Here is a 27297-nt window from a genome sequence, read left to right as displayed (position 1 = left end):
TTGGTGATAGATAGGGAGGCCTAGCATGCTGTGGTCATGGGGTTGCAAAAAGTCAGACACAACTGAGCTACTGAACTGAAAATATACTGCTGGTATACGAAGAATAATATTAACCTCTTTGTAAAAAAAAAAAAAAAACTAGAAAATTATAATGTAATCTTACTTGCCTATTATTTTCTAAAATTTGTATCAAATTCATTTATTTTTCCTAAAAATACAGTTTGTTTTTTCTTTAATATGATTCAAATATCATACTCTCATTATAAAAAATTGGAAATATAAATAAACAGCATCAACTAAGTAGAAGAAAAAAGACTCCCTTTTTACCTACAGTGAAATTCCAACAACATTTTGACACACTTTCTTCCAATTTTAAATGTTTCTAAAATAGTTCAAACATAGAGAGATGTATGTAATACACAGTCATCCACAACTCAAGAAATAAAACTGTCACTATTTAAAACCCCATGTAATTCTTCCAAATTCTCAGAAGTAAACACTATACCTGTTCTTTTAAAAATCATTTTCATGCATTAGTTAATACTTTTGTTAAATATGCATATTCTCTAATTAAACGGAGTACCACTCCCCATGTTTTACAATGTATCTAAATGGTATACTTTTTTCTATACTCATTTAACAGTCAATACGTAAGACTGAAATGTTGGAAAAGTGCAACACTGGTATATACATTTTACTAATATATTAATATCCTATTTATAAAAATACCACAATTTATCTATCCAGGCCCCTTTTGATAACATTTAACTTGCTTCCCATTTTCCACTATTAACAAACAAGGCTGCTATAAACATTTTAGTAATATGTCTATATAAGGATAGGGCTTCCTGGGGGTCTCAGACTATAAAGAATCTGCCTGCAATGTAGAAGACCTGGGTTCAATTCCTGAGACTGGAAGATCCCCTGGAGAAGGGAAAGGCACCCTACTGCAGTGAGCTAATCTGAAAGTATCAGTTACAGCAACTTTGCTAGTCATATCCACCATTCGACCTCTTTTTCTTCATTTATCCCTATCTAATCCTCTTTCCAAATCCAATTTTTTTTCATAGTCTTCTCTATTCCCTGGTGGCTCAGATGGTAAAGAATCTGCCTGCAACGCAGGGGAGCTGGGGTTGATCCGTGGGTTGGGAAGATCCTCTGGAGGAGGGCATGGCAACCCACTCCAGTGTTCTTGCCTGGAGAATCCGATGGACAGGAGTCTGGCAGGCTACAGTACATGGAATCACAAAGAGTTAGACACAACTGAATGATTAACACACACAAGTATGAGAACTTATGTGAAAAATTTCAGGGATTAAAACCTAGGAATAAGATTATTGGGTTACAGAGTATGTACAACTTTAAATTTACTAGATATTACCAAACTATTATCTAGAAAAGAAATGTGCTGTTGTTTAGGGGGAAATGTCTCCTGTTACAGAATCAGAAAGTTCTCCACAGACAGCCCCAAACTTCTGGAAGAAAGCTTCCAAAAGTTCACTTATAAACTGTATCTAATTCGTCATGTACTTTCCAGGTGGCAGAAAGCAAAGACAAGACCATTACATTTCCTCATTAGTTCACTTAACCCTTATGTAGCTACATTCTTATCTGAAATAGTCTAACCTGGGTACAAAGGCAGTCAGTCCTTTACCTTGAAAAATGTTCAAGACATATTTGTTACATGAGTTAATCTGCATTAGGTTCTTCAGTTCATCTGAAGGTTCTATAAAACTATATCCAGGTGTTGACACAGCAAATTTGACAGAAGTTAAGATAGTTTAGTTGCCAGTACCTTGTCCTAATGCCCAGTTTTGCATAGGCTCTTACTGCCATGACAATGATGCTAGCGGATGCTGATGTTTAGAATCTGACTCACAGACATAATAATTCATAGTTCATGATTAAATCAATACTGCATATCCTAGTAGAATACTTGGGACAATACTTTTGGATTATGTAATGATCCATGGTGATATGGACCACGTGTCATGTATGCTACCTCTTCCCACTCTTATGACTAAAGCCACTCATTTTTTCATTTTTAATTAGTCGAGAATTGCTTTACAATTTTGCATTGGTTTCTGCCACAACAAGGCTAATCAGTCCTTAATATCTATCTATCTATATCTACCTATCTATCTATATCCCCCTTCCCTTTTGAACCTTGCTCCCCTTCCCCATTCCACCCTTCTAGGTTATCATAGATCTCCAGGCTGGGCTCCCTGTATTTAGCAACTTCCCACTATCGATCTGCTTTCCACACGATAATGGATATATGTCAATGTTACTTTCTCAGTTTATCCCACCCTCACCTTTTCCTACTGTGTCCACAAGTCCCTTTTCCACTAGGTTCATCAGAACCATTTTTCTAGATTCCATATATAGGTGTAATACACAATATTTTTCTCTTTCTGACTTACCTTACTTCGTAGGCTCTAGGTTCATTCACCTCTCTAGAACTGATTCAAATTTGTTCCTTTTTATCGCTGAGTAATATTCCATTGCATAAACATACAGCTTCTTTATCCATTCATCTGCTGGTGGACAGATGAATGGACATCTAGGTTGCTTCCATGTCCTGGCTACTGTAAGCATTTCTGCAATGAACACTGGGGTAAATGTATCTTTTAGAATTGTGGCTTTCTCAGAGCACACGCCTGGTAGTGGGACTGCGGGTCACATGATAGATTTATTCCCAGGTTTTTTAAGGAATCTCCATTCTCCTTTCCACAAAGGCTTATCAATTTACATTCCCACCAACAATACAGGAGGGTTCCCTTTTCTTTACATCCTCTCCAGCAATTACTCTTTGTAGATTTTTTTATGATGGCCATTCTGACTGGTGGTGAGGTGATACCTCACTAGTTTTGATTTACATTTCTCTAATACTGAGTGATGCCGGGCATCTTTTCTCCATGTGTTTATTGGCAATCTGCATGTCTTCTTTGAAGAAATGTCTATTTAGGATCTTCCACCCATTTTTTATCAGGCTGTGTGTTTTTATGATGTTGAGCTGTATGAACTAATATATTTTGGTGATTAATCCTGTTAGTTGCTTCATTTGTAATTATTTTCTCTCATTCTGAGGATTGTCTTTTCATCTTGTTTATAGTTTCCTTTGCTGTGCAAAAGCTTTTAATTTTTATTAGGTCCTATTTGCTTATTTTTGCTTTTATTTCCATTAATCTAGGAGGTGAGTCAGAGAGAATCTTACTGTGATTTATGTCAAAGAGTGTTCTAGTTTTCCCCTAAAAGCTTTATAGTTTCTGGCCTTACATTTAAGTCTTTAATCCATTTTGAGTTTATTTTTGTGTATGGTGTTAGGAAGTACTCTAATTTCATTCTTTTACATATAGCTGTGCAGTTTTCCCAACCCCACTTATTGAAGAGGTTTTTCTCCACTGTATATATTCTTGCCTCCTTTGTCAAAGATAAGGAGCCCACATGAGCGTGGATTTATTTCTGAGTAAAGCCACTCATTTTTAAGAGGAAGTCTGGATTAAAAGTGTAACAGTGAAACAATGTTCTCCCCTCAGCCCTGTTTTGCTGTGTGGCATGCTGGATCTTATTAGTTCCCTGACCAGGGCTTGTTCCCATACCTCCTGCAGTAGAAGCTCAGAGCCTTAACCACTGGACCACTTAACCACTGGAAGTCCCAAAATAATGTTTCTTTGCTAAATGACTCATATGGGTGCTGAACCACTGACCTAGATTTATTTCCTTAAACGTGAAAGTAAATAAACCATAGTTGAAGGATCAGTGAATGATTCCTTCTAGGAATAATCAATTTTTCATTCAATTTATCTAGTTTAAGGTTTTCTATGCCAGCATTAATAATAGCATCAGCATACATTTAATGATCCTTTATGCCAGAACTTGAGTTACAGGGTTTAATTTACTAAATATCCTTACAACCTATGAACTATTATTCCCAAGCCATACATAAGGAAAAAGGCACTGAAAATTTAACAATTCACCTGATACACAGCAAGTAGCAGGATGGGAATTTAAATCCAGGCAGTCTGACTCCAGAAACCACCATGCAATGCTGTCTCTCTAGAAATAACTGTTCCTCTCTTGAACTGTGAATTGAGTAGCTCAATGATAAGCTGAAGCCACACAAAACAAAGAGTGTCTTTATCTGAATAACAATTCATAGATGATAAAGGAATATAGCCAGGAAAATGGAAAAACAACAAAAAAAATCCTAATCACCCAATTTGGTTACTGGTGCTCAAAATAATGGAGGCAGTCATAAAAGCTTTTGAGAACTTTTTAAACATACAGATTGTGATAGGAGGGAAAGGAAACAAAATGGGAAAGGGAAAATCCTTTGGTAAGCGAATATCAAATACAGGCATTCATTCCTCCTGCAGAACATTCCACTTGCCCAAGGTGGTAATAAACTGCAGCAATCTATTGTAATGTTGGCTCAATTCTTACAAAGAATGAGAATAGAGACCCCAACAAATCTAGAAGCAAATTTTTATGCCATTAGGACCAGTAGTTGAGTGTCCTCCTGTAAAATGGAATTTATGATAATAACTTGGTAATTACAGTTAAGAATTATTATTCATTGTAACAAAATGGGGAGAAAAAATCTAGAGAAAAACTGTGTATCTCCATTCCAGTAAACTAAAGGGGGCATCTGAATGGCCTGGGTGCAAGACTGAAAATACTAAAAAATATTAAATCATTCCCACAGAGATAAAAATCTTTAGGATGACAGCCTGAAATCCAACTTCAAACTGAGGTTCAACCAGATAAAAAGTATCAGAGGCAGCATTAAGTCTTATTCAGACAATCTGTGATTTGGTCTGCAGCAATAAAGCTACCCAGACATAGAAAATGAATATAAAAGTACTAGTTATAAACAAACCCATCACCCCCTTTTTCAGTTCCTAGGTCCTCAAAGCCATGGTGGTTACAGGGCTAGAGGACCACAGGTACCATATTAATATTCCAACAAAGAAAGGGCAAAATAAGAAATGTTTATTTCTACATAATACCAACAGACAATAAGGCCCCCGTTTTCTGACCTATCCAGTTTTTCTTGCAGTATTTTCAGCAGCTGAAATGTCACGACTTTCTTTGAAAAAACAGAAAGGCATCATCATCAGATATAGAGGTAGGTATAACTACTCTGAATATATTTAATATAGAAAACCTAACTTTCAGACATGACTTTTTAATGATAAATGGGCTTCTGAAAACTAAGCATGGTTCTCTTAACAAAGATTTCAATATTAAATGATTAGCTTAGAGAAAGAACACAGCAAGTTTTTCTTGGATTCTGAATGATCCCCCAGTTTTAACTTTAGAATTTTTTAGTTGACAAAGAATTTAAATTATTTCTGACAAAGCCAACTAAGTCCTTCTTAGTTTAATAAAGAATTTTAAAAATTTTATCTGTCTATAAATATCCCACAACTGCAGCTTTAGAATCACTATTAGAATCACTGTATTTTCCATCCATATGTTAACATTTCAAAGATATATTTAAAGAAACTTTTCTAGATTAGCCTTTACTACTATGAAGATCAGAGGAATTAAATTCTAAATACATTGCCCTCCCTTCTCATAGCACTTTTATAAAAAGACCCATTACTCATTTCTGCGTGTTTGTCAATCTCCTTGCTTTTAAGAATCAGTAAGTAAAGCTATCTACTCCTTCATCGGGTGCCTAACTAGCAAGGCCTCTGAGTAATTCCAATATAAGTCTGAGGAATGTCCCAGGGGGAGTACTCATTCATCAGTTCACAAAACATGAACAAAAGCAAACCAACTTTTTTTAATAACTAAAAGCAGGATTTTTGAAGCTACTCATATGTCTAGATATCATAATTTACTCAAATCATACATATATTTATCTAACCAAATTATGTGAACTCATAAAAAGGAAAGCAAAAACCCTCTAGAGTGAGTATGAGAAATAGGGGTGAACCTATTGTTCAGTTAGTATGAGTTCTGAATGCTTCTAAGTGGAAGCATCTCACTCCATGACCATGATGCTACTGCATAAGGATAGTATTCTTCATGAAATATGGTAATAACACACAAAACAGCAACTTCATCAAGCACACAATCAAACAGTTATAAGATCTATTATCAGAGAAAACCTCTGCTCTGATGTGTGTATGTGTATTCTAAACCTGGTAGTTAAATGAAGGGCTTCCCTGGTAGCTCAGCTGGTAAAGAATCCATTTGCAATGCAGGAGACCCTGGTTCAATTTCTGTGTTGGGAAGATCCCCTGGAGAGGGATAGTCTACCCACTCCAGTATTCTTGGGCTTCCTTGGTGGCTCAGATGGTAAAGAATCTGCCTGCAATGTGGGAGACCTGGGTTTGATCCCTGGGATGGGAAATCCCTGAGGACATGGTAATCGACTCCAGTATTCTTGCCTGGAGAATTCCCATGGACAGAGGAACCTGGAGGGCTGCAGTCCATGGGGGTTGGACACGACACAGTAGAATAAGCACAGCACAATTTAATGAAACTGACAAGGAAATTTAAATGGTACTAATTCATTAGAATACTTACAGCTAATATACCTAATTAAAAGTAAGAATAACAAGATAGTTATTTCCTTAAAAGTAAAATTACACTGTAATTCAGACATTTAGTCTAAATTGATACTGTTTTACTGTATTTTCAGCCAGTACACATTTTTCAGATACTTAAAAAAATACAAGATTAGTTAAGTACATCATGCAAAATTTTCAGATAATGAGCAACATCGGAGACTGGCTTTCCTGTGATAATCAATACTAGTTCACAATAAGGCCAGTCTTTTTTTTTTTTTTTTTTTAATATATATATGCCTCCTAAGAGAGATTGGGAGATGTGCCACTTGGATACTAAGGCTAAATAGTGGCAGAAACTGACTTATCACCTTTCTGATCAAATCTGCCAATTTCATTCATAGTAATAACTAAATTGATTTTCTCTCGTTTGCCTGTCTGCTTCAACTTCTTATGTTTTCAGTGTATACTATTAAATGCTACTATAGATGCCACCAGGTGGGTTTATCAACACTTCTAAGAGGGGATCTTCTTGTCTCTACTCCTGACATCCTTCTGGCTTTCTTCTTTCCTCTAACCATCTCTCTTTTCGTTTACCTGTCTTCTCATATCATTTTAATTAGTTATTTACAAAATTAAAGAGGTAAAAATATGTGAATGAAAGCGTGACAATGCATATGTATATGTAAGTATTACTGCCAAATAATATCAAGCACTGTGCTAAGTACTAGGATACAAGGATGAATAAAACATTTTGTCTTTGCTTTCAAGGAGTTCACAGTTTGGAATAGGAAAGAGACAGTATCTGAAAATATTTTAATAATCTTTTGTATGAGGTCTGAGCCTCAGATGTTTCTTTTCACATTATAGCTTCCAAAGGTTTGATAATAATATCAGACTCCCTATTAGTTTAAGGGACAAGTTGGCATGACCAGTGATACTCTGAAAGAAGCCAAAGACAGTCTGCCAACCTCCAAGTTAAACTTCCTGGGTTGAGTATAGTTTAGAAAATGGCAATATACCAGCACAACTTCAAAGAAAAATAAGCAGTGACAGGCTGGCAGAAAAAAATGAAGCAGTGATAATCAGATAACAAATATATTAATAAGCTTCCGTCCAGTGGCATCATAAGCATCACAGCTAGCTTCCACTGAGTGACTACTACATGCTAGCGAGGGCTGTCATGCATTCTATCAGCTAATTTAAACTATGTATAGAAACCATGTTTTCTTCATATCCTGGATGAGTAAATTTTCCCCTAGAGAATTTAAATAACTTTCTCAAGGTAAGAGAGTGGTATAGAATTTATTTAAACTTGGGAATCATGACAACAGATGACTTACTGTTAGCCACTAATTTTTTTTCCCATCTCCAGCACTAAGAAACCTGGCGATAGAATACGTACTTAAACAGAGAATAATTTCCATTAGGCCATCCATTTTCAGGGTCTCAGAATCCCTTGGTCAGGACCTCTTGTAAAAAAAACATTTTCTCTTAAAACACAAAGAACCCCAAAAGGCTTTTGTTTATGTGGGACATCAGTCAGTTCAGTTGCTCCCTCGGTTGTGTCTGACTCTTTCCACCCCCAAAGACTGCTGCCCTCCAGGTTCCTCTGTCCATGGGATTTTCCAGGCAAGAATACTGGATCTGGCTGCCATTTTCTACTTCAGGGGATTTTCCCGACCCAGGGATCAAATCCGCGTCTCCTGCACTGCAGGCAGATTCTTCACCACTGAGGCACCAGCGAAGTGGGACATATTCACTGATCATTACCATATTAGAAATTAAACCTAAGGAATTTTAAAAACACAAGAACTGTCAGAGCTGACATCATCATATAACATGTAGCATTTAGAAACTCCACATTAAACTCAGGAAAGAATAATACTGAAATGGCAAAGTTTTAATAGTATCAAGTAAATAGTTTTAACCTTTCAACACTCTAAAGGGGTCCCAGGGACATCAAGAAGTCCCTAAAACACACAAAGTAAACTACTGGATACAACTATTTACTATATTTTAAAATAAATCATGAATCCCTCATTACCACTATCTTTTCAGAATCTGGAAACCTTGGTTGAAAATAATTCATTTAAGAGAGAGAACTTATTTCAGACATGAGGAAAGATTCAGGAAAGTCAAGGGGCAGGCATAAGATCACATAGTTAGTAGCAGATATCTAACCTTATTATACTAATAGAACATTATTTTTGGTTTCGGATTACAAAGCATCACTAGAAAAATATTTTGGGATAGTTGGTAGTAAGGAAAGCAATTATACAATAGTGAATAGAGTATCAAAATCCAAAGATCTCTTGAATAAGCCAGTATTTTCAGTGTTGTGCAGGAAAAGCTAACAGGGCTGGTTTCACTTCTCCATTCATTTATAATGTGCTGCTCACAGGGCTGTATTGATGAACCAAATCCATGGTCCCTATCAAATCAGCCTAATTAAAAAACTACATTTTCACTTATACTTTCAGACAAGGCAGAGTTCAGATTAACAGAGACCAGATTAACCCTCACACTTGGAACGATACAAAAAAAACCCAAAACTCTAAATAAAATACATTAAGCAATACTTTTGAGACACTGGACATGGAAGTATAGGACTGTAACACCTGAGACAGAGGAAACAAGGTGAATCCTAGTATTACTGGGGAGAGAGAAAGGGCAGGGGACAGGGAAAGGAGGAGGAAAAGGAAGAAAGGAAAAGAGAGATCATAACTGAGAACTCTATATATTTTGTAAAAAAAATATTAAGAATATTTCAGACACATGAAACAAGAAAAACTTATCAGCACCAGACCTACATGATGAGGAATGTTAAAGGAAGTTCTTCAATCAAAAGGAAAATAATACCAGTTTAGAAATACAAATTTATATAAAGAACTAAAGCATTGATTGGGAAACAGTGGAAACAGTGTCAGACTTTATTTTTTTGGGCTCCAAATCACTGCAGATGGTGACTGCAGCCATGAAATTAAAAGACGCTTACTCCTTGGAAGGAAAGCTATGACCAACCTAGATGGCATATTCAAAAGCAGAGACATTACTTTGCCGACTAAGGTCCGTCTAGTCAAGGCTATGGTTTTTCCAGTGGTCATGTATGGATGTGAGAGTTGGACTGTGAAGAAGGCTGAGTGCTAAAGAATTGATGCTTTTGAAGTGTGGTGTTGGAGAGGACTCTTGAGAGTACCCTGGACTGCAAGGAGATCCAACCAGTCCATCCTAAAGGAGATCCGTCCTGGGTGTTCTTTGGAAGGACTGATGTTGAGGCTGAAACTCCAATACTCCGGCCACCTCATGGGAAGAGTTGACTCATTGGAAAAGACGCTGATGCTGGGAGGGATTGGGGGCAGGAGGAGAAGGGGACGACAGAGGATGAGATGACTGGATGGCATCACCGACTTGATGCACATGAGTTTGGGTAAACTCCAGGAGTTGGTGATGGACAGGGAAGCCTGGCATGCTGCGATTCAAGGGGTCACAAAGAGTCAGACACGACTGAGCAACTGAACTGAACTGAAAGCATGTACTCTGGCTACAGTGGAATGAAATTAAATATTAATAATAAAAATACCTGCATATAATCTGTAAATATTACAAATTTAAACATACACTTCTAAATAACCCAAGGGTCAAGGAAGAAATCAATAGGAAAACTGCAACAGAGCAGAACCCTGCACCCCATCTCAAGTACAAAACTGAGAAGTTAATGATTAGAACCAATACAGAATTGATTTATAGATACTATAACTTCCACTACAGGAAAAAAGTTAAGTGCATGATAACCAGACTGTAGCCATCACATAAGCTGTTTCACTCTGAGCAGAACTGAATCTATGGCCAGTAAAATTCCAAGAACTGGCCTCAAGAGAGTGGGATTAACATTATTGCTCATAATCTTTATCTTTGTGAACATCAAAATAATTGTAGCTCACTCTGCCCATATATTTAGGCGGAAAACCAAAATTGTCAGCAAAACAGATCCACACAGACACTTTCCACTCTGAGAATACAGCACCTATGTCAGTATGAAGTTACAGAATATAGACCTTCACCCTACTCCCATAGAAATGGAATGATGTTCTGACAAGTGGGGATTTGCAAATGGCTCTTTGCAGGAAACCATCCTCAGCTCCTTTTCTTGTCACTTTAGCAGAGCTGTATTATAACTAACTTTTACCAGGCACTCCTCCATGCTCTACTAATCTCCAGTCCAAGCACAACTTTCAAAGCTTTTAATCACACAATACCTTGCCTAACTTGCGGGTTCCTTCCATAGATTAAAGTAGAAGAAATGAAGAATAAGCAATTAACAGATGACCAGATCTCTTCCCTAGCTTCCCCTTCAGTAATCTCCTGAACAAACCTTGTGAACAAGGTAACATCTAGAGGAAGATCACAAGAAGTCAGTGAGTCTGTAGGCAGTGTGGGGGATGATGATAACTTTGACCCCCTATCTCCATGATTAACTGAGATTACTTTCCTCCTCCTTCTTTAAAGTTTCATGGCCAAGAAGAACCTTCAGAGTTGGTTTTCAGGGATGCTGAGTCTACCATCTGTACAGATGGCTGGCATTCTAATTAAAGCCGCCTTTCATTTCTTCCATTTTTGAGTATGTAATTCATCTTGTAAATGGAGAATGGTGGGATCCTAGTCATTTGGTAACAAAATTACAAAGTATTTTTAACTGAATGAAATGAAAATACAAAATGGGGAAAACTGTGGAATACAGGTAACATCATGATCAGAGGAAAATTTATAATACTAAATGCCTGTTAGAAATCAGTGACCACAACTCTCACCTGGTAAACTAAAAAACAAAAGGCAAACTAAACTTATAGTAGAGATAGAGTAGAACTCAAACGTACTGAAAACAGAAAAACAATTGAGAAAACCAATGAAACAAAAACAAGTTCTTTGATACAGTCAGTAAAAGAGATACGCCTCTAGGCATACTGATCAGGTAAAAAAAAGAAACAGTTCACCAAAATCAGAAATGAGGTAGGGATTTTAACTACAGATCCTACAAACATTGTGCCAAGAGGACTCTAAGATACCCCCGAATAATCTGTGCCTTCTGGTATTCATACCCTTATATAAGCCATTCTTCTTGAGTGAGACCTGACCTATTGACTTGCTTCTAATCAACAGAATATTACAAAGTGATAGGATGTCATTTCCATAATTAGGCTTCACAATACTGTGCATTCTATCTTGCTAACAGACCCCTCCACCTTGACAGCTTTGATGAAGCATGCTGCCATGATGGAAAGGCCCAGCTGGCAAGATACTAAGGGCAGCTTCCAGCCAAAATGGAACATTCATCTTCAACAAACCAAAAGGAACTGATTACCAAAAAATAGATCATCTCAGAAGGGGACCCTTCCCCAATCAATCTTTCATATGAGACCCTAGTTCTAGTGAGTACTTTGCTTACAGCCTTATAAAAGACCTTGAGGCAAAGGATCTGGCTAAGCTATACCAATTTGTCACCCACAGAAACCATGAATCCATATATGTGTACTATTTCAAGCCACTAAGATTGCAGTAATTTGATATTATAGCAAGAGATAACCTAATATAAATATATAAAAGTAAAGAAAATTATTAACAACTTTATGCCATTAATTCAATTTAGATGAAATGGACAAATAGATACATTTCTTAAAATACACAAACTAACAAAGCTCCTTCAACAAAAAATCTGAACAGCTCTTATCAATTACTGAAGTTAAAATTTAAAACAATCCTCCCAAAGAAAACTGCAGGCCCATGTATCTTCACTGGTAAATTCTGAAAAATATATGAAGAGGAAATAAGAGCAGTATTACATAAATTCTTTCAAGGAATTAAAATGCAAGTAATATTTCTCAACTCATTCTTTGAGGTATTATTGTGATACCAAATTCTGGCAGGCAAGACAAGAAAAAAAATACTATAGATCAGTATTACTCAAATATAAAAATTCTTGTTTTTATATTCATTTCAGCAAATTGACAATATATAGAAAAACAACAATAATAACCTAGAGCTATTTTTCTCAGGAATGCAAGGTTGGTTTAAAATTAAAAATAGTAATCATATAATTTTACACATTAATAAAGAAAATCCATATGATCACCTCAATAGATAAAAAAAGTTTTTAAAGTCCAACATTCTTTTTTGATATATATTCTCAAGAAATTAAGAATAAAAGGAATCCTCTTCAATCTAACAAATCATATGAACAAAACCTACAACTAATATCAAGTTTAATGGTAAAAGACTGATTCTTATCCCATTATTAAGGACTGGGCAAAGAAAACACAATCAATTCAAAAAATGGGAAAAATTCAGGTTGGAAAAGAAAAAGTTAAATTCTCATATTCAAACAGAAAATCTTCAGGATGTACAAAAAGAGCTACTACAGCCAGTGAGTTTAGCCAAGTGCAGGATACAAGGTCAATATGCCAAACCTATTATAGTTTTATATAAGATATGAACAATCAGAAATTAAAACTTAACATCAAAAACATTTAGTAAATAACTAAATGAAAAATGTGCAATATGTTTTCACTCAAAACTATAAACATTACTGAAAGAAATCAGAGTAAGACAGTTATACCAATCAATAGTCACTGATCAGAAGATTCCACATTGTTAAACTATCAATTCCCCTTAAACTGATGAGAGTCCTCGCAATCCTACCAAAAATCCCAGAAGATTTTTGCAGAAATTTGATATGCTGGTTTCAAACTTTTCATTGTCTATGCAATGTATCTAAAATGGGAAAAACAACTTTGAAACAGAATAAATAAGACTGTATGACTTACACTACTTGATATTAATCTGTATTTTAAAGGTACAGTAATCAAGATAATATAGTATCGATGCAAAGGTTAAAAAAAAATCAACGGAACAGAGAGTCTGAAAATTGATCCTGCCGTACATGGTTAATTGATTTTCAACAGAGATAACAGGGGAATTTAATGGAGGAAAAGGACAATCTTTTCACTGAACACTACCAACAAAAATAAGTATCAGTTCATTTCAGTCGCTCAGTCATGTCTGACTCTTTGTGACCCCATGAATCGCAGCATGCCAGGCCTCCCTGTCCATCACCAACTCCTGCAGTTCACGCAAACTCACGTCCATTGAGTCGGTGATGCCATCCAGCCATCTCATCCTCTGTCATCCCCTTCTCCTCCTGCCCCCAATCCCTCCCAGCATCAGCGTCTTTTCCAATGAGTCAACTCTTCGCATGAGGTGGACAAAGTACTGGAGTTTCAGCTTTAGCATCAGTCCTTCCAAAGAACACCCAGGACTGATCTCCTTTAGAATGGACTGGTTGGATCTCCTTGCAGTCCAAGGGACTCTCAAGAGTCTTCTCCAACACCACACTTCAAAAGCATCAATTCTTTAGCGCTCAGCCTTTTTCACAGTCCAACTCTCACATCCATACATGACTACTGGAAAAACCACAGCCTTGACTAGACGGACCTTTGTTGACAAAGTAATGTCTCTGCTTTTGAATATGCTATCTAGGTTGGTCATAATTTTTCTTCCAAGGAGTAAGCAAGCGTCTTTTAATTTCATGGCTGCAGTCACCAAAATAAGTATATATGTTGTCAAATTTACTATTTCTTGAGACTGGTACTATCAAACAATTCATAGGTAATAGGAAGAGAAGTACTATATTCTATCCCTTTCTTAAAGATTTATATTTATAATAAATTCTGAGACACTTAATATCAACAAGGAAATCTAATTTTCTTTTAACTCAATAATGTATAAATATATTGGATCATGGAGCTCTGTATTTACATACTGTTTATTAATAACCTAAGCCCAGTTCAAGAAACTCTGATCTTGTTCAAAAATTTGTTTTATATGTTAGGAATTAAGTCCAGAATAAGTAACTAATTTGACCAAGTTTACTCATCAAATGGGAGAAGTCTCTAGACTGAAGATCTCTATTCCTGTATTACAAACCATCTTTGTCACTTGATATGCTCTGGAGGTTTTATAACCAAGTATTGCTTCTATTTTTGTGCTTCTACTCTCCCTCGGCCTTCATGATATAACTTCTATCATTCTATGGTATCATTCTCTGCTTTCGTGTGAGAGTGAACACTCCTTTTTGCCCAAGAAACATGAACTGAGCATTTCTGTTTTACCCAACTAGTGCCAGTGAAATCTCAGCAAATCTTTCATTAATTAAAAAAATGTGGAAGAAAAAATGTGAACAGCCCACAAACTAAAATTTGGACACCCCAAGAGAAGACTATAAAATTCCAAACTGGGAATAAAGACACTGAGGAAACGTGTCATCTACAAGAGCAAGGTAGGGTTCTTAGGGGAAAAAAGATTCAAGAAAATTTTTAGAGTAAGGACTCAGAAAAATAAACAGTGAGATTTCATAGTATCACCAATGTGGAGAAGACATTTGGTTCAGGACAGCTAATGTTCCAATGGTTAATCACTAAGTAATTTCCTAAACTAAACACCAAGAATATGAACTGCTCCATGCAAAATGCTAGACTGCTTATGACATAAAACCACATGAAATAATTACTTCACTTGACAGCAAAAAGGATTAAGTATCTATTCAATATGTCACAGTCCAAGCTTGCTATTCTCAAAATAAAAATGTTAAGAGTGTACAACAAAAATATATCACAGGAGGAACTGATATTAACTGATCATGCTAAATCTTTGACTTTTCTGGAGTCCAAAGCCAAGTGGGCCTTAGGTTGCATTACTACGAACAAAGTTAGTAGAGATGATGGAATTCCAGCTGAACTATTTCAAATCATAAAAGATGATGCTGTGAAAGTGCTACACTCAATATGCGAGCAAATTTGGAAAACTCAGCAGATGGCCACAGGGATGGAAAAGGTCAGTTTTCATTCCAATCTCAAAGAAAGGCAGTGCCAAAGAATGCTCAAACAACTGCACAATTATATTCATCTCACACACTGGCAAAGTAATGCTCAAAATTCTCCAAGCAAAGCTTCAACACTACATGAACCAAAAACTTCCAGATGTTCAAACTGGATTTAGAAAAGGCAGAGGAACCAATGATCAAATTGCCAACATCTGTTGAATCATCAAAAAAGCAAGAGAGTTCCAGAAAAACATCTACTTCTGCTTTATTAACTACACCAAAGCCTTTGACTGTGTGGATCACAACAAACTCTGGAAAATTCTTAGAGATGGAAATACCAGACCACTTTACGTGCTTTCTGAAAAATCTGTGTGCAGTTAGAACTGGATATGGAACAAGAGACTGGTTCCAAATCGGGAAAGGAGTACGTCAAGGCTGTATGTTGTCACCCTGCATCAGTTCAGTTCAGTTCAGTCTCTCAGTTGTGTCCGACTTTTTGTGACCCCATGAATCTGCAGTATGCCAGGCCTCCCTGTCCATCACCATCTCCCGGAGTTCACTCAGACTCATGTCCATCGAGTCCGTGATGCCATCCAGCCATCTCATCCTGGGTCATCCCCTTCTCCTCCTGCCCCCAATCCCTCCCAGCATCAGCGTCTTTTCCAATGAGTCAGCTCTTCACATGAGGTGGCCAAAGTACTGAAGCTTCAGCTTCAGCATCATTCCTTCCAAAGAAATCCCAGGTTGATCTCCAGAATGGACTGGTTGGATCTCCTTGCACTCCAAGGGACTCTCAAGAGTCTTCTCCAACACCACACTTCAAAAGCATCAATTCTTCGGCACTTAGCCTTCTTCACAGTCCAACTCTCACATCCATACATGACTACTGGAAAAACCATAGCCTTGACTAGATGGACCTTAGTCGGCAAAGTAATGTCTCTGCTTTTGAATATGCTATCTAGGTTGGTCATAATTTTTCTTCCAAGCAGTAAGCGTCTTTTAATTTCATGGCTACAGTCACCATCTGCAGTGATTTTGGAGCCCACCCTGCTTATTTAACTTATATTCAGAGAACGTCATGTGAAATGCCAGGCTGGATGAAGAACAAGCTGGAATCAAGACTGCTGGGAGAAATATCAATAACCTCATATATGCAGATGACACCACCCTTATGGCAGAAAGCAAAGAGGAACTGAAGAGCCTCTTGATGAAAGTCAAAGAGTAGAGGGAAAAAGCTGGCTTAAAACTCAACATTCAAAAAACCATGATCATGGCATCCGGTCCCACCACTTCATAGGAAATAGATGGGGAAACAATGGAAACAGTGACAGACTTTATTTTCTTGGGCTTCAAAATCTCTGCAGATGGTGACTGCAGCCATGAAATTAAAAAACACTTGCTCTTGGAAGAAAAGCGATGACCAACCTAGACAGTATGTTAAAAACCAGAGACATTACTCTGCTGACAAAATTCCGTCTACTCAAAGCTATAGTTTTTCCAGTAGTCTTGTACGGATGCGAGAGTTGGACTATAAAGAAAGCTGAGCACCGAAGAATTGATGCTTTTGAACTGTAGTGTTGGAGAAGACTCTCGAGAGTCCCTTGGACTACAAGGAGATTCAACCAGTCAATCCTAAAGGAAATTAGTCTGAATATTCATTGGAAGGACTGATGCTGAAGCTGAAGCTCCAATACTTTGGCCACCTGACATGAAGAGCCAATTCATTTGAGAAAACCCCAATTCTGGGAAAGATTGAAGGCAGGAACAGAAGGAGCCGATGGAGGATGAGATGGTTGCATGGTATCATCAACTCAATGGACATGAGCTTGAGCAAGCTCCTGGAGTTGGTGATGGACAGGGAAGCCTGGCGTGTTATAGTCATGGGGTTGCAAAGAGTCGGACATGACTGAACTGAAGCCTGTGACATACATAAGCTCACTGAAGTCTCATCACTACCTTGTGAGATAGATACCTTTCAAACAGATTTGAGGAATTATCTGAAGCCTCTTCTTTTAGAATTTACATTCTGTCTTTAAGAATACAGACTAATAAGAATCTACATTCATAAGAATCTGGGTTGCCCAATTTTATTTCTCCTAATTATCTCCAAATCCCAAGATCTGTTTATCTGCTATGAACTTCTCCAATAGTTTCAACTTTTTAAATATAATTACCTTCATGTGACTTACAGGACCTCTTGGTGGGCATTTAAAAACTGCAACAGGTCCCTCATTTTGTTCAGGACATACTCCAGGAATTCACAACAGCTGTTTCTCTAAGGAGTATTTAAGACTTACAAAATTCTTGGGGTTATTTTTTATGAGACTGAATGTAAAAGGAGGAACACTTATAGACTTTTTAATAAATTACAGATATGTGCTGAATATGTTATTCTTTTATTTAATTCTCACATCCTTCTTATTTGACAAATCTCACTGCAGATGAGAAATCTGAGGCTTAGAAATTATCTTATCTTCTACAAGGTCAAATACAGTGGTGATACCAGGAAACAAACTTTTCTGACTCATTCCATAGCTTGTATTTTTTATGTCTAAAATGTGAATAAGATTCAATAAATAATGATAGTAACCATCATCTTACAGCATCTACAATGTGTCCAACTCCTAGATAAATAGTTCAGTTCAGTTGCTCAGTCATGTCTAACTCTTTGCGACCCCATAAATCGCAGCACACCAGGGCTCCCTGTCCATCACCATCCCCTAGAGCTCACTCAAACTCAACGTCCATTGAGTCCGTGATGCCATCCAGCCATCTCATGCTCTGGCGTCCCCTTCTCCTCCTGCCCCCAATCCCTCCCAGCATCAGAGTCTTTTCCAATGAGTCAACTCTTTGCTTGAGGTGGCCAGAGTACTGGAGTTTCAGCTTCAGCATCATTCCTTCCAAAGAACACCCAGGGCTGATCTCTAGAATGGACTGGTTGGATCTCCTTGCAGTCCAAGGGACTCTCAAGAGTCTTCTCCAACACCACAGTTCAAAAGCATCAATTCTTAAGTGGTCAGCCTTCTTCACAGTCTCCCTGGTGGTTCAGATAGTAAAGAATCTGCCTGCAATGCAGGAGACCCAGGTTTGATCCCTGGGTCAGGAAGATCCCTTGTTGAAGGGAATAGCTACCCACTCCAGTATTCTTGCCTGGAGAATTCTGTGGACAGAGGAACCTTGCAGGCCACAGTCCATGGTTTGCAAAGAGCTGGACACGACTGAGTGGCTTTCACTTTTCACTTTGGGGTCTCTTTTGAACTATAGCCAGTGTGATATGGTCCAAAGGGACAGTAATTTAAAATCATACTGCTTGGTTACTAGTCTTGGGTGCTTAATATTTGGTTAGCTATCTACCTTCTCTGACCCCCAGTTTCTTCACCTCTAGAATGATGACTTTTCAAATGGTTTCTTGATGAGCTGGTATGAAGCTTCAAAAGGTAATATGTGAAAAGTTCTAAACCATACAGTGACAAATGGTGTTGTAAATATTGTTATTAATTAAAACAGGCTAAGCAAATCTAAAGATGCAGCCTGTAGATCTACCCTCCATTATTTTTTCATGAATAAGAAACATCTAAATTTACAGAAAATAATTAAAAATCTGTCCAAAAAATTACAAAAAGGAACAAAGAAGAGATTCAAAGATTAACTTGTTTTGACTCCCATTTGTTATCTTTAAAGACAACACTGCGATAAAAAAAGAGAGAATCATAAAGATCAATCCTGATAAAGATGTTATTTCATAGACAAACAAAGTTAAATGAAATTCACAATGAGGTGAGAAACTGACCTGCTAGCCCAAAAGATCTATGGTAGAACATCTCAACAGACACTGTCCCTGGAAGAATAGCTAAACTGGAAAAACAGAAGGTCTGACTAGCTTAAAAATGGAAAAGTAGACAATCTGATAGCTATGTGATTCCTTTCACTTTAAATATCCACTAGCAAGAAATTTAAAGGACTGTATATCATCTTAATCCAATTTTTTTTCTTAACCAAAAACATTAAGATCATAATTTACAGGCAGGTATTATTTTGAATAAGAACATGAGTAACAAACAAAATTTTCTCTCATGGGTTTATCTGAACCTAACTTTAAGACACACCTTTTTCTCACCCATAGTTTTCTTCATGTTCAGAACATTCAGAAGGAGCAGTTACATAACAAAACAGATTAATGGGAACATAGATGCAATATATAGAAAACACTTACTTTAATTCTCTGTCCCTCCTGTCTTGCTTTGCTATTTAACTGCTTCATCTCGTGTTTTGTACCTGAGATCAAGAGGCATAAAATACTATTTCAAAATTTGTGTGTCCTTTCTAATTATTGCATTTGATCTCATAGTAGCTATAAAACCTATACCATTTTCCCGTTCAAAAATAAAAACAACTGCAAACAGAAAACAGTCTAGAAAATATATGTGTTCTAAGGGAGAAAACTTCATTACCCATCAATACTGACAAATGGGGGACAATGAGAAAAAACTATTTTTTTATTCACACAACTAGATTTTCCCATTTATAAGGGAAGCTATTTATCAAAATCAAACAATCTGGTAGTGGTATAACACAACCACAGCTAACTTGTCAAAACCTAAATAAAACACATGGAGTTTAATTCAGGAGTCATCATTCTCTGGGGGGAGTGAGTCTACATGATTTTGTATCTTTCTCAGTCACTAACTGTGCCAGTTTCCTTTTCCTTTGTGATATCTCTTCTCTTTCAATTATTTTGTGATCTTAATCCTATTATCTCAACATAAGCCTTATTTCATTACAAGTGAGCTTGTGTAGTAACATCGAATCAGATCATCCAATCTCTTGTCACTTTTTCACTTTGAATCCATCTTTCATACCCAATGTATTGATCTTCATAAAACCCTTTGTTCCATTTCCCATGTCAAAGTCTATATTTAATTGGTTCTCTATTCCCCAAAGGATAGACTTTATTTCTTCTACAGAAAGGTTATCTGCCTTATCATACTAATCACCTACAAAGCAAGGGGTTATTTGGTATTTACTGCATTTGTGATTTCGGTGCCTCTGTAACTTGTGGTGCCGTCATTCTATATTTCCAAAACGTTGTCTTCCTTTCCACCTTATTTGCGCAAGTACTGTTTCTCCTACAGTATTCTATTCAAACATTTCCTATTCTAGTACGTCTTTCCTGACCACCCAAATTTCTCCCTCTCCTGTAATCTCATGGTACTCAACGAAATTACCTTGGTAATTAGTTATTCGTTGCCTAATTAAAGCTTTTCACTGTGGCCTTAAAGAGTTAAAGTTCTATAGTTTACTTAAAATAAATATTACTTGTATTACTAATCTTATTTCCTGAACTCTAAGATACACGTCCATTCACTTAGGACATTAAAAAAAAAAACAACAGTGCATCCACAAATCTCAGCACGGTAAAACCACAGTAAATGCACGTTCCAAAAAGCAGCCAGACAACACTGTCATCCTTATTTACAAGTGTAATTCTCATGCCACTGTGCTCTAGTGGGAGAAGAAAACAACATGTTCTCTCTACTCCTAGATATTCCCAAGGCCTCTACTGTCAAATGTAAATTAACTACACACCAAGTTCTCTCAAAACTTCATCCAGTATAACTCTTTCTGGGGTCAGAATTAACTCTATTTTTTTGTTTTGGATAGACAGCATATAAGGGGAACTATGCTTCTGTTGTGCCATATCTAACTTGCTACCCATCAAACTTCAGAGTGGCTCTTAGCCAAGCTATTCCATATATATGAAGGAACAGATACTGAATACCTGCTAAGAATGGAGAGAGCACTAAGGAAAATTCAGATCCCTTTAGCGACATCTGGCACAGTTCAGAAGTTGATAGAGAAGTAACATTAAACAAATACAGATAACCTTATGGACTCATTTTAGTGTCTAGAATCTGAAAGCTCTATGTTTATTCTAGTTGAATTTTTAGTTATTTTTGCTTCCCTTAACCCAAGTACCCAATCGATGGATTTGTGTATGATGCTCAGAAGTCTGTAACAACCTCTGAATCTTTGTACCCTAATATTTTCATTTTCTATTAATACCTGATCAGTCAAGCTGCCATCCATGTATTTTCCTAACAAGTGACCTGAGAAATGACCGCTGATGGTGCTTTTTAAATAAACTGAACCCTCATATCCCTTCAGGGCAACAGTTAGCACAAGCCACAATATGTATTACAATGAAAGACCTCAAAATATACCAACTATTTATCCTTCAACAGAAAGTTCCTGACATTATTTTGCGCTGAGTCATATACAGCCGCTAAACTAAGTATTTTAAAGCCAACTCATCACCACATAACTGGTTTTCCCCTTCTCCACTAATAGGTCTAAGTCCGGAACTGCAGTAAGGTAGTTATTATTAGTATCCACTCCACCCCATCCCCTCCACCAATGATAAAAAGAAAAAAAGGTTCGAGGAGAAGAGAAGTAACGTGTCTAGAGTCATACAGCTAACAAACAGGAGTGCCAGAAACAGAGCACAGACATCTTGATTTCAACATTCAAGCTCTTAAATTCTGCGCTATTCTGTCTTACAAAACACTATACTTGCTAGGCAATGTTTTTTTAAAATCAAATCATGTCCAATGTCTTCTTTAGAGATATCACTTGCAGATGCTCTTCTTTTTTCTCCTTTGCCCTCTCTCTTTTCCCATTCCTTTAGTATATGGCCGAAAATTTTAGATAAGTCTTTGAGCTGGGAATACTAAGGGGGTCAAAAACACTAGCACAGAATTTAGAATATGTGAGTTCTAGGCCAGAATCTGTCATTAACTACGCAATGTTTCTAGCCAAATCTCATGTGTATTTTGTATCAGCAGCACACATCTCAATCTAGCCAAATCTTAAATTGTGTTAGTTTCCTCATTTAGGAAATAAAAAAGACTGGATATAAATACCGAACACACTTTCCAGTTTTGAAAATTCTACGATACTGCCAAATGGGGAGGGAAAAAAAGAGCAACACACACAACTATTTCATTCTGCAAACCACATTATAAAGAGAAGGTAAAACCATGGTAGAAATTTAGCAATTAGAAAAAAATAAGCACACAAACTCTACTCAGTTGAATGGTGTTTCTTTTCCAAAACAACCATCATGATGGATTCTATGTAATTTGAAAATACTCATGATTAAACAGCCAGCTCTTGGTCATTGATGGTAGCTATAAATGTAACTTCTATTAGTAGTGACTTATCAGTGAACTCATACCTTTTAAATTAAGGAATGCAAACTCTGTATCTTAGGAAAGAGTATCAACAAAAACTTCTCTTTCTTAAGAGCCCTCTCATAACCCCTAGACAGGATATAAACTTCAATGGTACAATAGCACTCTGAGCTCAGTCTGGGTTGGGGAGCAGAGCTTAAGATGGCAGGAAAACCAAGATGACACGGTCCCTTGGAATTTCCATAAATTAAAATGATCAAACATTTTGAAACAGAATTTGTACATGAGAAAATATAAGCACAAAAACACATAATGAAATATTAGATATCTGGAGAAAATAATAATGCTGATAATAATAGTAGCTTTCATTTATCAATAAATGAAGTACTTCACAGCTATTACTGCATTCCATCTCTTCCAAAATCCTACAAAGTATGTGTAATATTACCGTAATTATAGACATTACAGACCTGAACCACAAAGAGATTATGTAATTTACCCAGAGTCATGGGGTACAACTCTTTAGAGGCTGTGATCTTAAATAAAATACTTCACTAAGTAGTGTCATCAATTAGAGCAATAATTTATAAGCACAGAAGAAAAGTCTATTACCATTAATTAATACAACCCTGCACTTCAAGCTTAGATCAATTTTGGTTCTTTTCCCTCCAAGGGGGAAGATCTCCAAACACAATCATTAGTATATCTAATGATTCTTCTTCAATTTGATTATGTTCAGCAAACATATAGAGCATTCACTATGTATAAAGTATGAGAAAGACTAAAACTTTTATATCAAAGCTTGACAGAAGATTCCTGCTTTCTCAAGAAAGAAATTGAAAGGGAAAGGAAATAAATTTTACATCCTTTACAAATCTAACAGAAGTAAAAGTAATTAAGCATAACTGAATCAGGCAATTCTTATTCATTACACTTACAATACAGCATATCTGCAAATGTATTCATTCACTTAATTGTTACAAACAGATCTAGTTGATAAATTTTGACATATATAATTAAGAGTCAACACTTATAGAACACTCACTATGTACCAGACACTGATCTAAACACTCTACTGATCTAAGCACCTCTTTTTGTATGTGTTATCTCTTTTAATTCTCACAACAATTACCTTATAAAGTAATTATTATTAGTCCCCTTTCACAGATGAGTAAACTGAGGTACAGTGAATTTAAGTAACTTGCCCAGAATCATACATGTAGTAAGTGGCAGAGCTGGGACTCACACCCAGGCAGTCTGGCTCCAGAGTATGTGCTCTTAATCACTGCCTTCAAAGAAGAGGGGAAAAATCGGAAACTAGAATAAATCATTAACACTAGAAAATAAGAAAAATCATAATATTCTCTGACCTTTACACCTGGTTAGAAATGTCAAATATAGAAAACATTCATTTGCAGCAAAGGAACTCATTCATTATATATCTGCCCATGTCTAACTTAACTGAGATTAATCACCCCTTTCAGTCTCTTGTGCTTTAAATTCAATCACACCTTCACAGATTTTTGAAACTAGAAGTGCTATTCAATCATCTTCATGCTTTTATCTGTTCACGTGCATGTTTTTGTTCTGCACAGGTGGGGAGTAGGTCAACAGTGCAGAAACCAGAACTCTAATAAAGACAGAGGAGGCTGAGAGAGATACCACAAATACTGTGTTACTTCCCTTCAAGTATCTTAAACATGTTCTGTCCCATCTTCACATTTCCTAAGAAATGTCTACCATTTCCTCCATAACCATTATTAGGCATGGTGTTTATTTCTGTGTCTGCTTAACAAAAACTCTGCAGTGAATGATGTGCAGTGGGTAGTTTTGATAACTAGAAACTCAACCAATCACTTGTACCCTATGAGGCTACTTTTCTGGTAGATTTGGCAAAAAAAAAGGGGCAGACACACCAGAAAGAGCTTTACTGGAGTGACCTTTTTTGACTTCTGAAAGAACAGGCAGAAGGCTAACACAGGATAAGAAGTTTGTGGGCTCTTAACCATAAAATGCCAGTGGAACTCATGCATCAAGTTTACTGGAGCAGAATGGTATCTTCATTAGAATTAAAGTCAGGACTTATTAGCCAAAAAGTATAAACAGCAAAAAGTCTCCTTGGAAAGTTGTTAAATAAATATTGAGCTCAACCTTCATGAAATTTTGCACAGCCAATCTTGCCTAAAATTCATAGTTAATACAGTATTAATGGCTTTTGCTGTTTTACAGTACTGCAAAATTTCTTTCTTTCTTATAGTTTTGAGTCGGGGATGGAGGAAAACAGCAACTCAGATAGTCAAATCCATCTAAATTAAAAGCATATGCTTCACAACTCCACCAAACTACTCATTCTGCCATTTTTACAAACCTTTTTATCACAAAAGGAAAATTAAAATTTTTTTCCATCAGTAATGTAAAATCAAATTGTTTATTTAAATGATGTAACTTTTTATGAAGGAAATGTGTTACTTATACAATTTGGTAAAGTCTAAAAAATCTCATTTATATAATTTCTACAAAGGTATCTAATATTTCACAAAAGTTTAAACTGACTTGCTAATTTTATTCACAATGTGTCAAAACTAGCTTTTAGCCAAAGTCATTATTTATTTCTAAATTTAAAAAACTCAACCTATTAAAATATTGAGAAGAATTAAGTATTTTGTTCAACTGAAATTTCTATTAACAAACTTATATTCATCTATACTTCTGATTAATAAAAACATGGTCAAGATGGTGGAAGATATTTAATAGTAAAACTAAAAAAGCTGAAAATACTCTTAAAAAGGAGTGTTGAAGGCAGTTGCAAAGATAGCCTTAAATGTCTCTCTCCTTGGTGAGAAGAGTTCAGGAGATATATAAATCTTTTGAAATTATAAATAAAATTCAACATCTTGACTAACTCAGAATCATGACTAGGATAAATAGAAGAAAGTTACTGGAAGAGTAGATTTTACCAGGAACAAAAAGAAAGAAGGGTAGTAAATCCCTGCTCTATCTGATCACTCAGCAGATGAGTAGGGGGAATAAAATGTGTGTGTGTAATATGTGTGTATGTGTGGTTCTATGGGGTATCTTGAGATTAACCTGGATTTTTATAATAGAAAACTACTATAAAAATCAATTTAACTTTTCACTGTACATAATATACACTGGAAAAAAATTAAGAGTAAAAAACAGCATTTCAATTTGACCTACACATCAAATAGCAAAAAGAAAAGCAAGATTTGCTTTGAAGTACATCTCTAAAGGAAAACTTAATTTCAGGAAGATAAAATACATAAATGTTTGGATATATTATTGACTTCCCTGGTGGCTCAGATGGTAAAGCGGCTATCTACAATGTGGGAGACCCAGGTTCGATCCCTGGGTTGGGAAGATCCCCTGGAGAAGGAAATGGCAATCCACTCCAATACTATTGCCCGGAAAATCCCATGGACAGAGGAGCCTGGTAGGCTATAGTCCATGGGGTCACAAAGAGTTGGACACAACTGAGCGACTTCACTTTAAAAAGAAAAGCAAGATTTGCTTTGAAGTACATCTCTAAAGGAAAACTTAATTTCAGGAAGATAAAATACATAAATGTTTGGAAATATTATTAAGGTCTCTTCTCTTAGAATCCTATTTGTACTCAAGTAGAAAACTTGAAAGTGAAGTAAGGTACAAAGGCACCATTTAATGCATATTAAGAAATAACATGATATCACACAGCAACTCAAGGCTTAGAAAGAAAATAATCCAATATTAATTAACAAGTAGTACTGTGTCCTCCAATATATAAAATTCCTACTTCAAAATCAAAATAGGAAACATATTTCAAATTCACAGTATTACTCAAAAAATAAAAAATTTTTAAAGGTGGAAGGAAATTGGGACACCAGCCAGTTTATCCACAGATAAAATACCACGTCTAAGATTAAGCAGCAAGTTCAAAGCAGAGTCAGTAGTAGATCCTATGATACCCAGAACAGTGGTGTTTATACCACAACCCAGCTTTTGCAGCACTGATTCCAGAAAAGTAAACACTAAAACCCATGTTCAACAGTCTCTCTCTCTGTCTAGTTATTTGGATTCCACTTGGATATTCCAGTTCTTCTCCAAAGTATTTAAAATAAACATTTACAGCCAAATAAAACAGTAAAACCACATACTTTAATAAGTATTTTTATTCAGCATTTTTCAATGCAAAACAGTGTAACCCATATGGAGACTATGAATTCCAATCACATTATTCATGTTATCTTCCATTTATACCAATCTAATTCTGGAGTTAAGTACCCATAAATTTTGTGCTTGTCTATTTTTTCTAGGTTAATTCTGAGGGAAATAAACAGTTCATCATTTTTCAAAGTATGACTCTTTAGAAAGGTATCTCTTAACCTCAGCAATTTACTATGGAATCTGGGAGCACAGCACTTAATTTTACTGTCAACTCTTTGGTCTACTTTTCAATCTCTCAGTCTCATCTTTTAAAGTTCAGGGGGATTTTTTGTTTTGTTTTCTTAATTGTTAGAAAAGGCTCTAACCTTTTACCCTTTCATTGTGTAGAATGTTAATTTGGTCTAAAGTTGCTACTTTGAGAGCTCTCAAAGCAAATAAATACAAGAAGAAAAATGACGATCTTTGGAGAATACTTAGTGAGGCATTCCAAGCTCTTCCAACTTTAGTAAAAGGTATTATAAGTAGTTAAGGTGTAGAATAACACCAA

At 36.2% G+C, this 27297-nt stretch overlaps 1 protein-coding gene across 7 annotated transcripts in view; it reads right to left on the bottom strand.

Annotated features, from left to right (window-relative positions):
* Positions 1 to 27297, bottom strand: part of TCF12 (transcription factor 12) — a 390660-nt gene that overhangs the window by 216494 nt on the left and 146869 nt on the right. For 2 of the 7 annotated variants that reach the window (XM_018054262.1, XM_018054263.1), the window contains exon 5: positions 19613 to 19674. The exons of the other annotated variants lie outside the window; for them this stretch is intronic. In XM_018054262.1, coding sequence (XP_017909751.1) covers positions 19613 to 19660 — 48 coding nt within the window. In that variant the 5' untranslated portion in view covers positions 19661 to 19674. The remainder of the gene's footprint in view (positions 1 to 19612; positions 19675 to 27297) is intronic. 7 annotated transcript variants of the gene reach the window in all.

The sequence above is a fragment of the Capra hircus genome, chromosome 10 (genome assembly GCF_001704415.2).
Source record: "Capra hircus breed San Clemente chromosome 10, ASM170441v1, whole genome shotgun sequence".
Classification (NCBI taxonomy): Eukaryota; Metazoa; Chordata; class Mammalia; order Artiodactyla; family Bovidae; genus Capra; species Capra hircus.
Note: the sequence above shows the minus strand (reverse complement) of the source record. Positions and strands in the feature narration are given on the sequence as shown.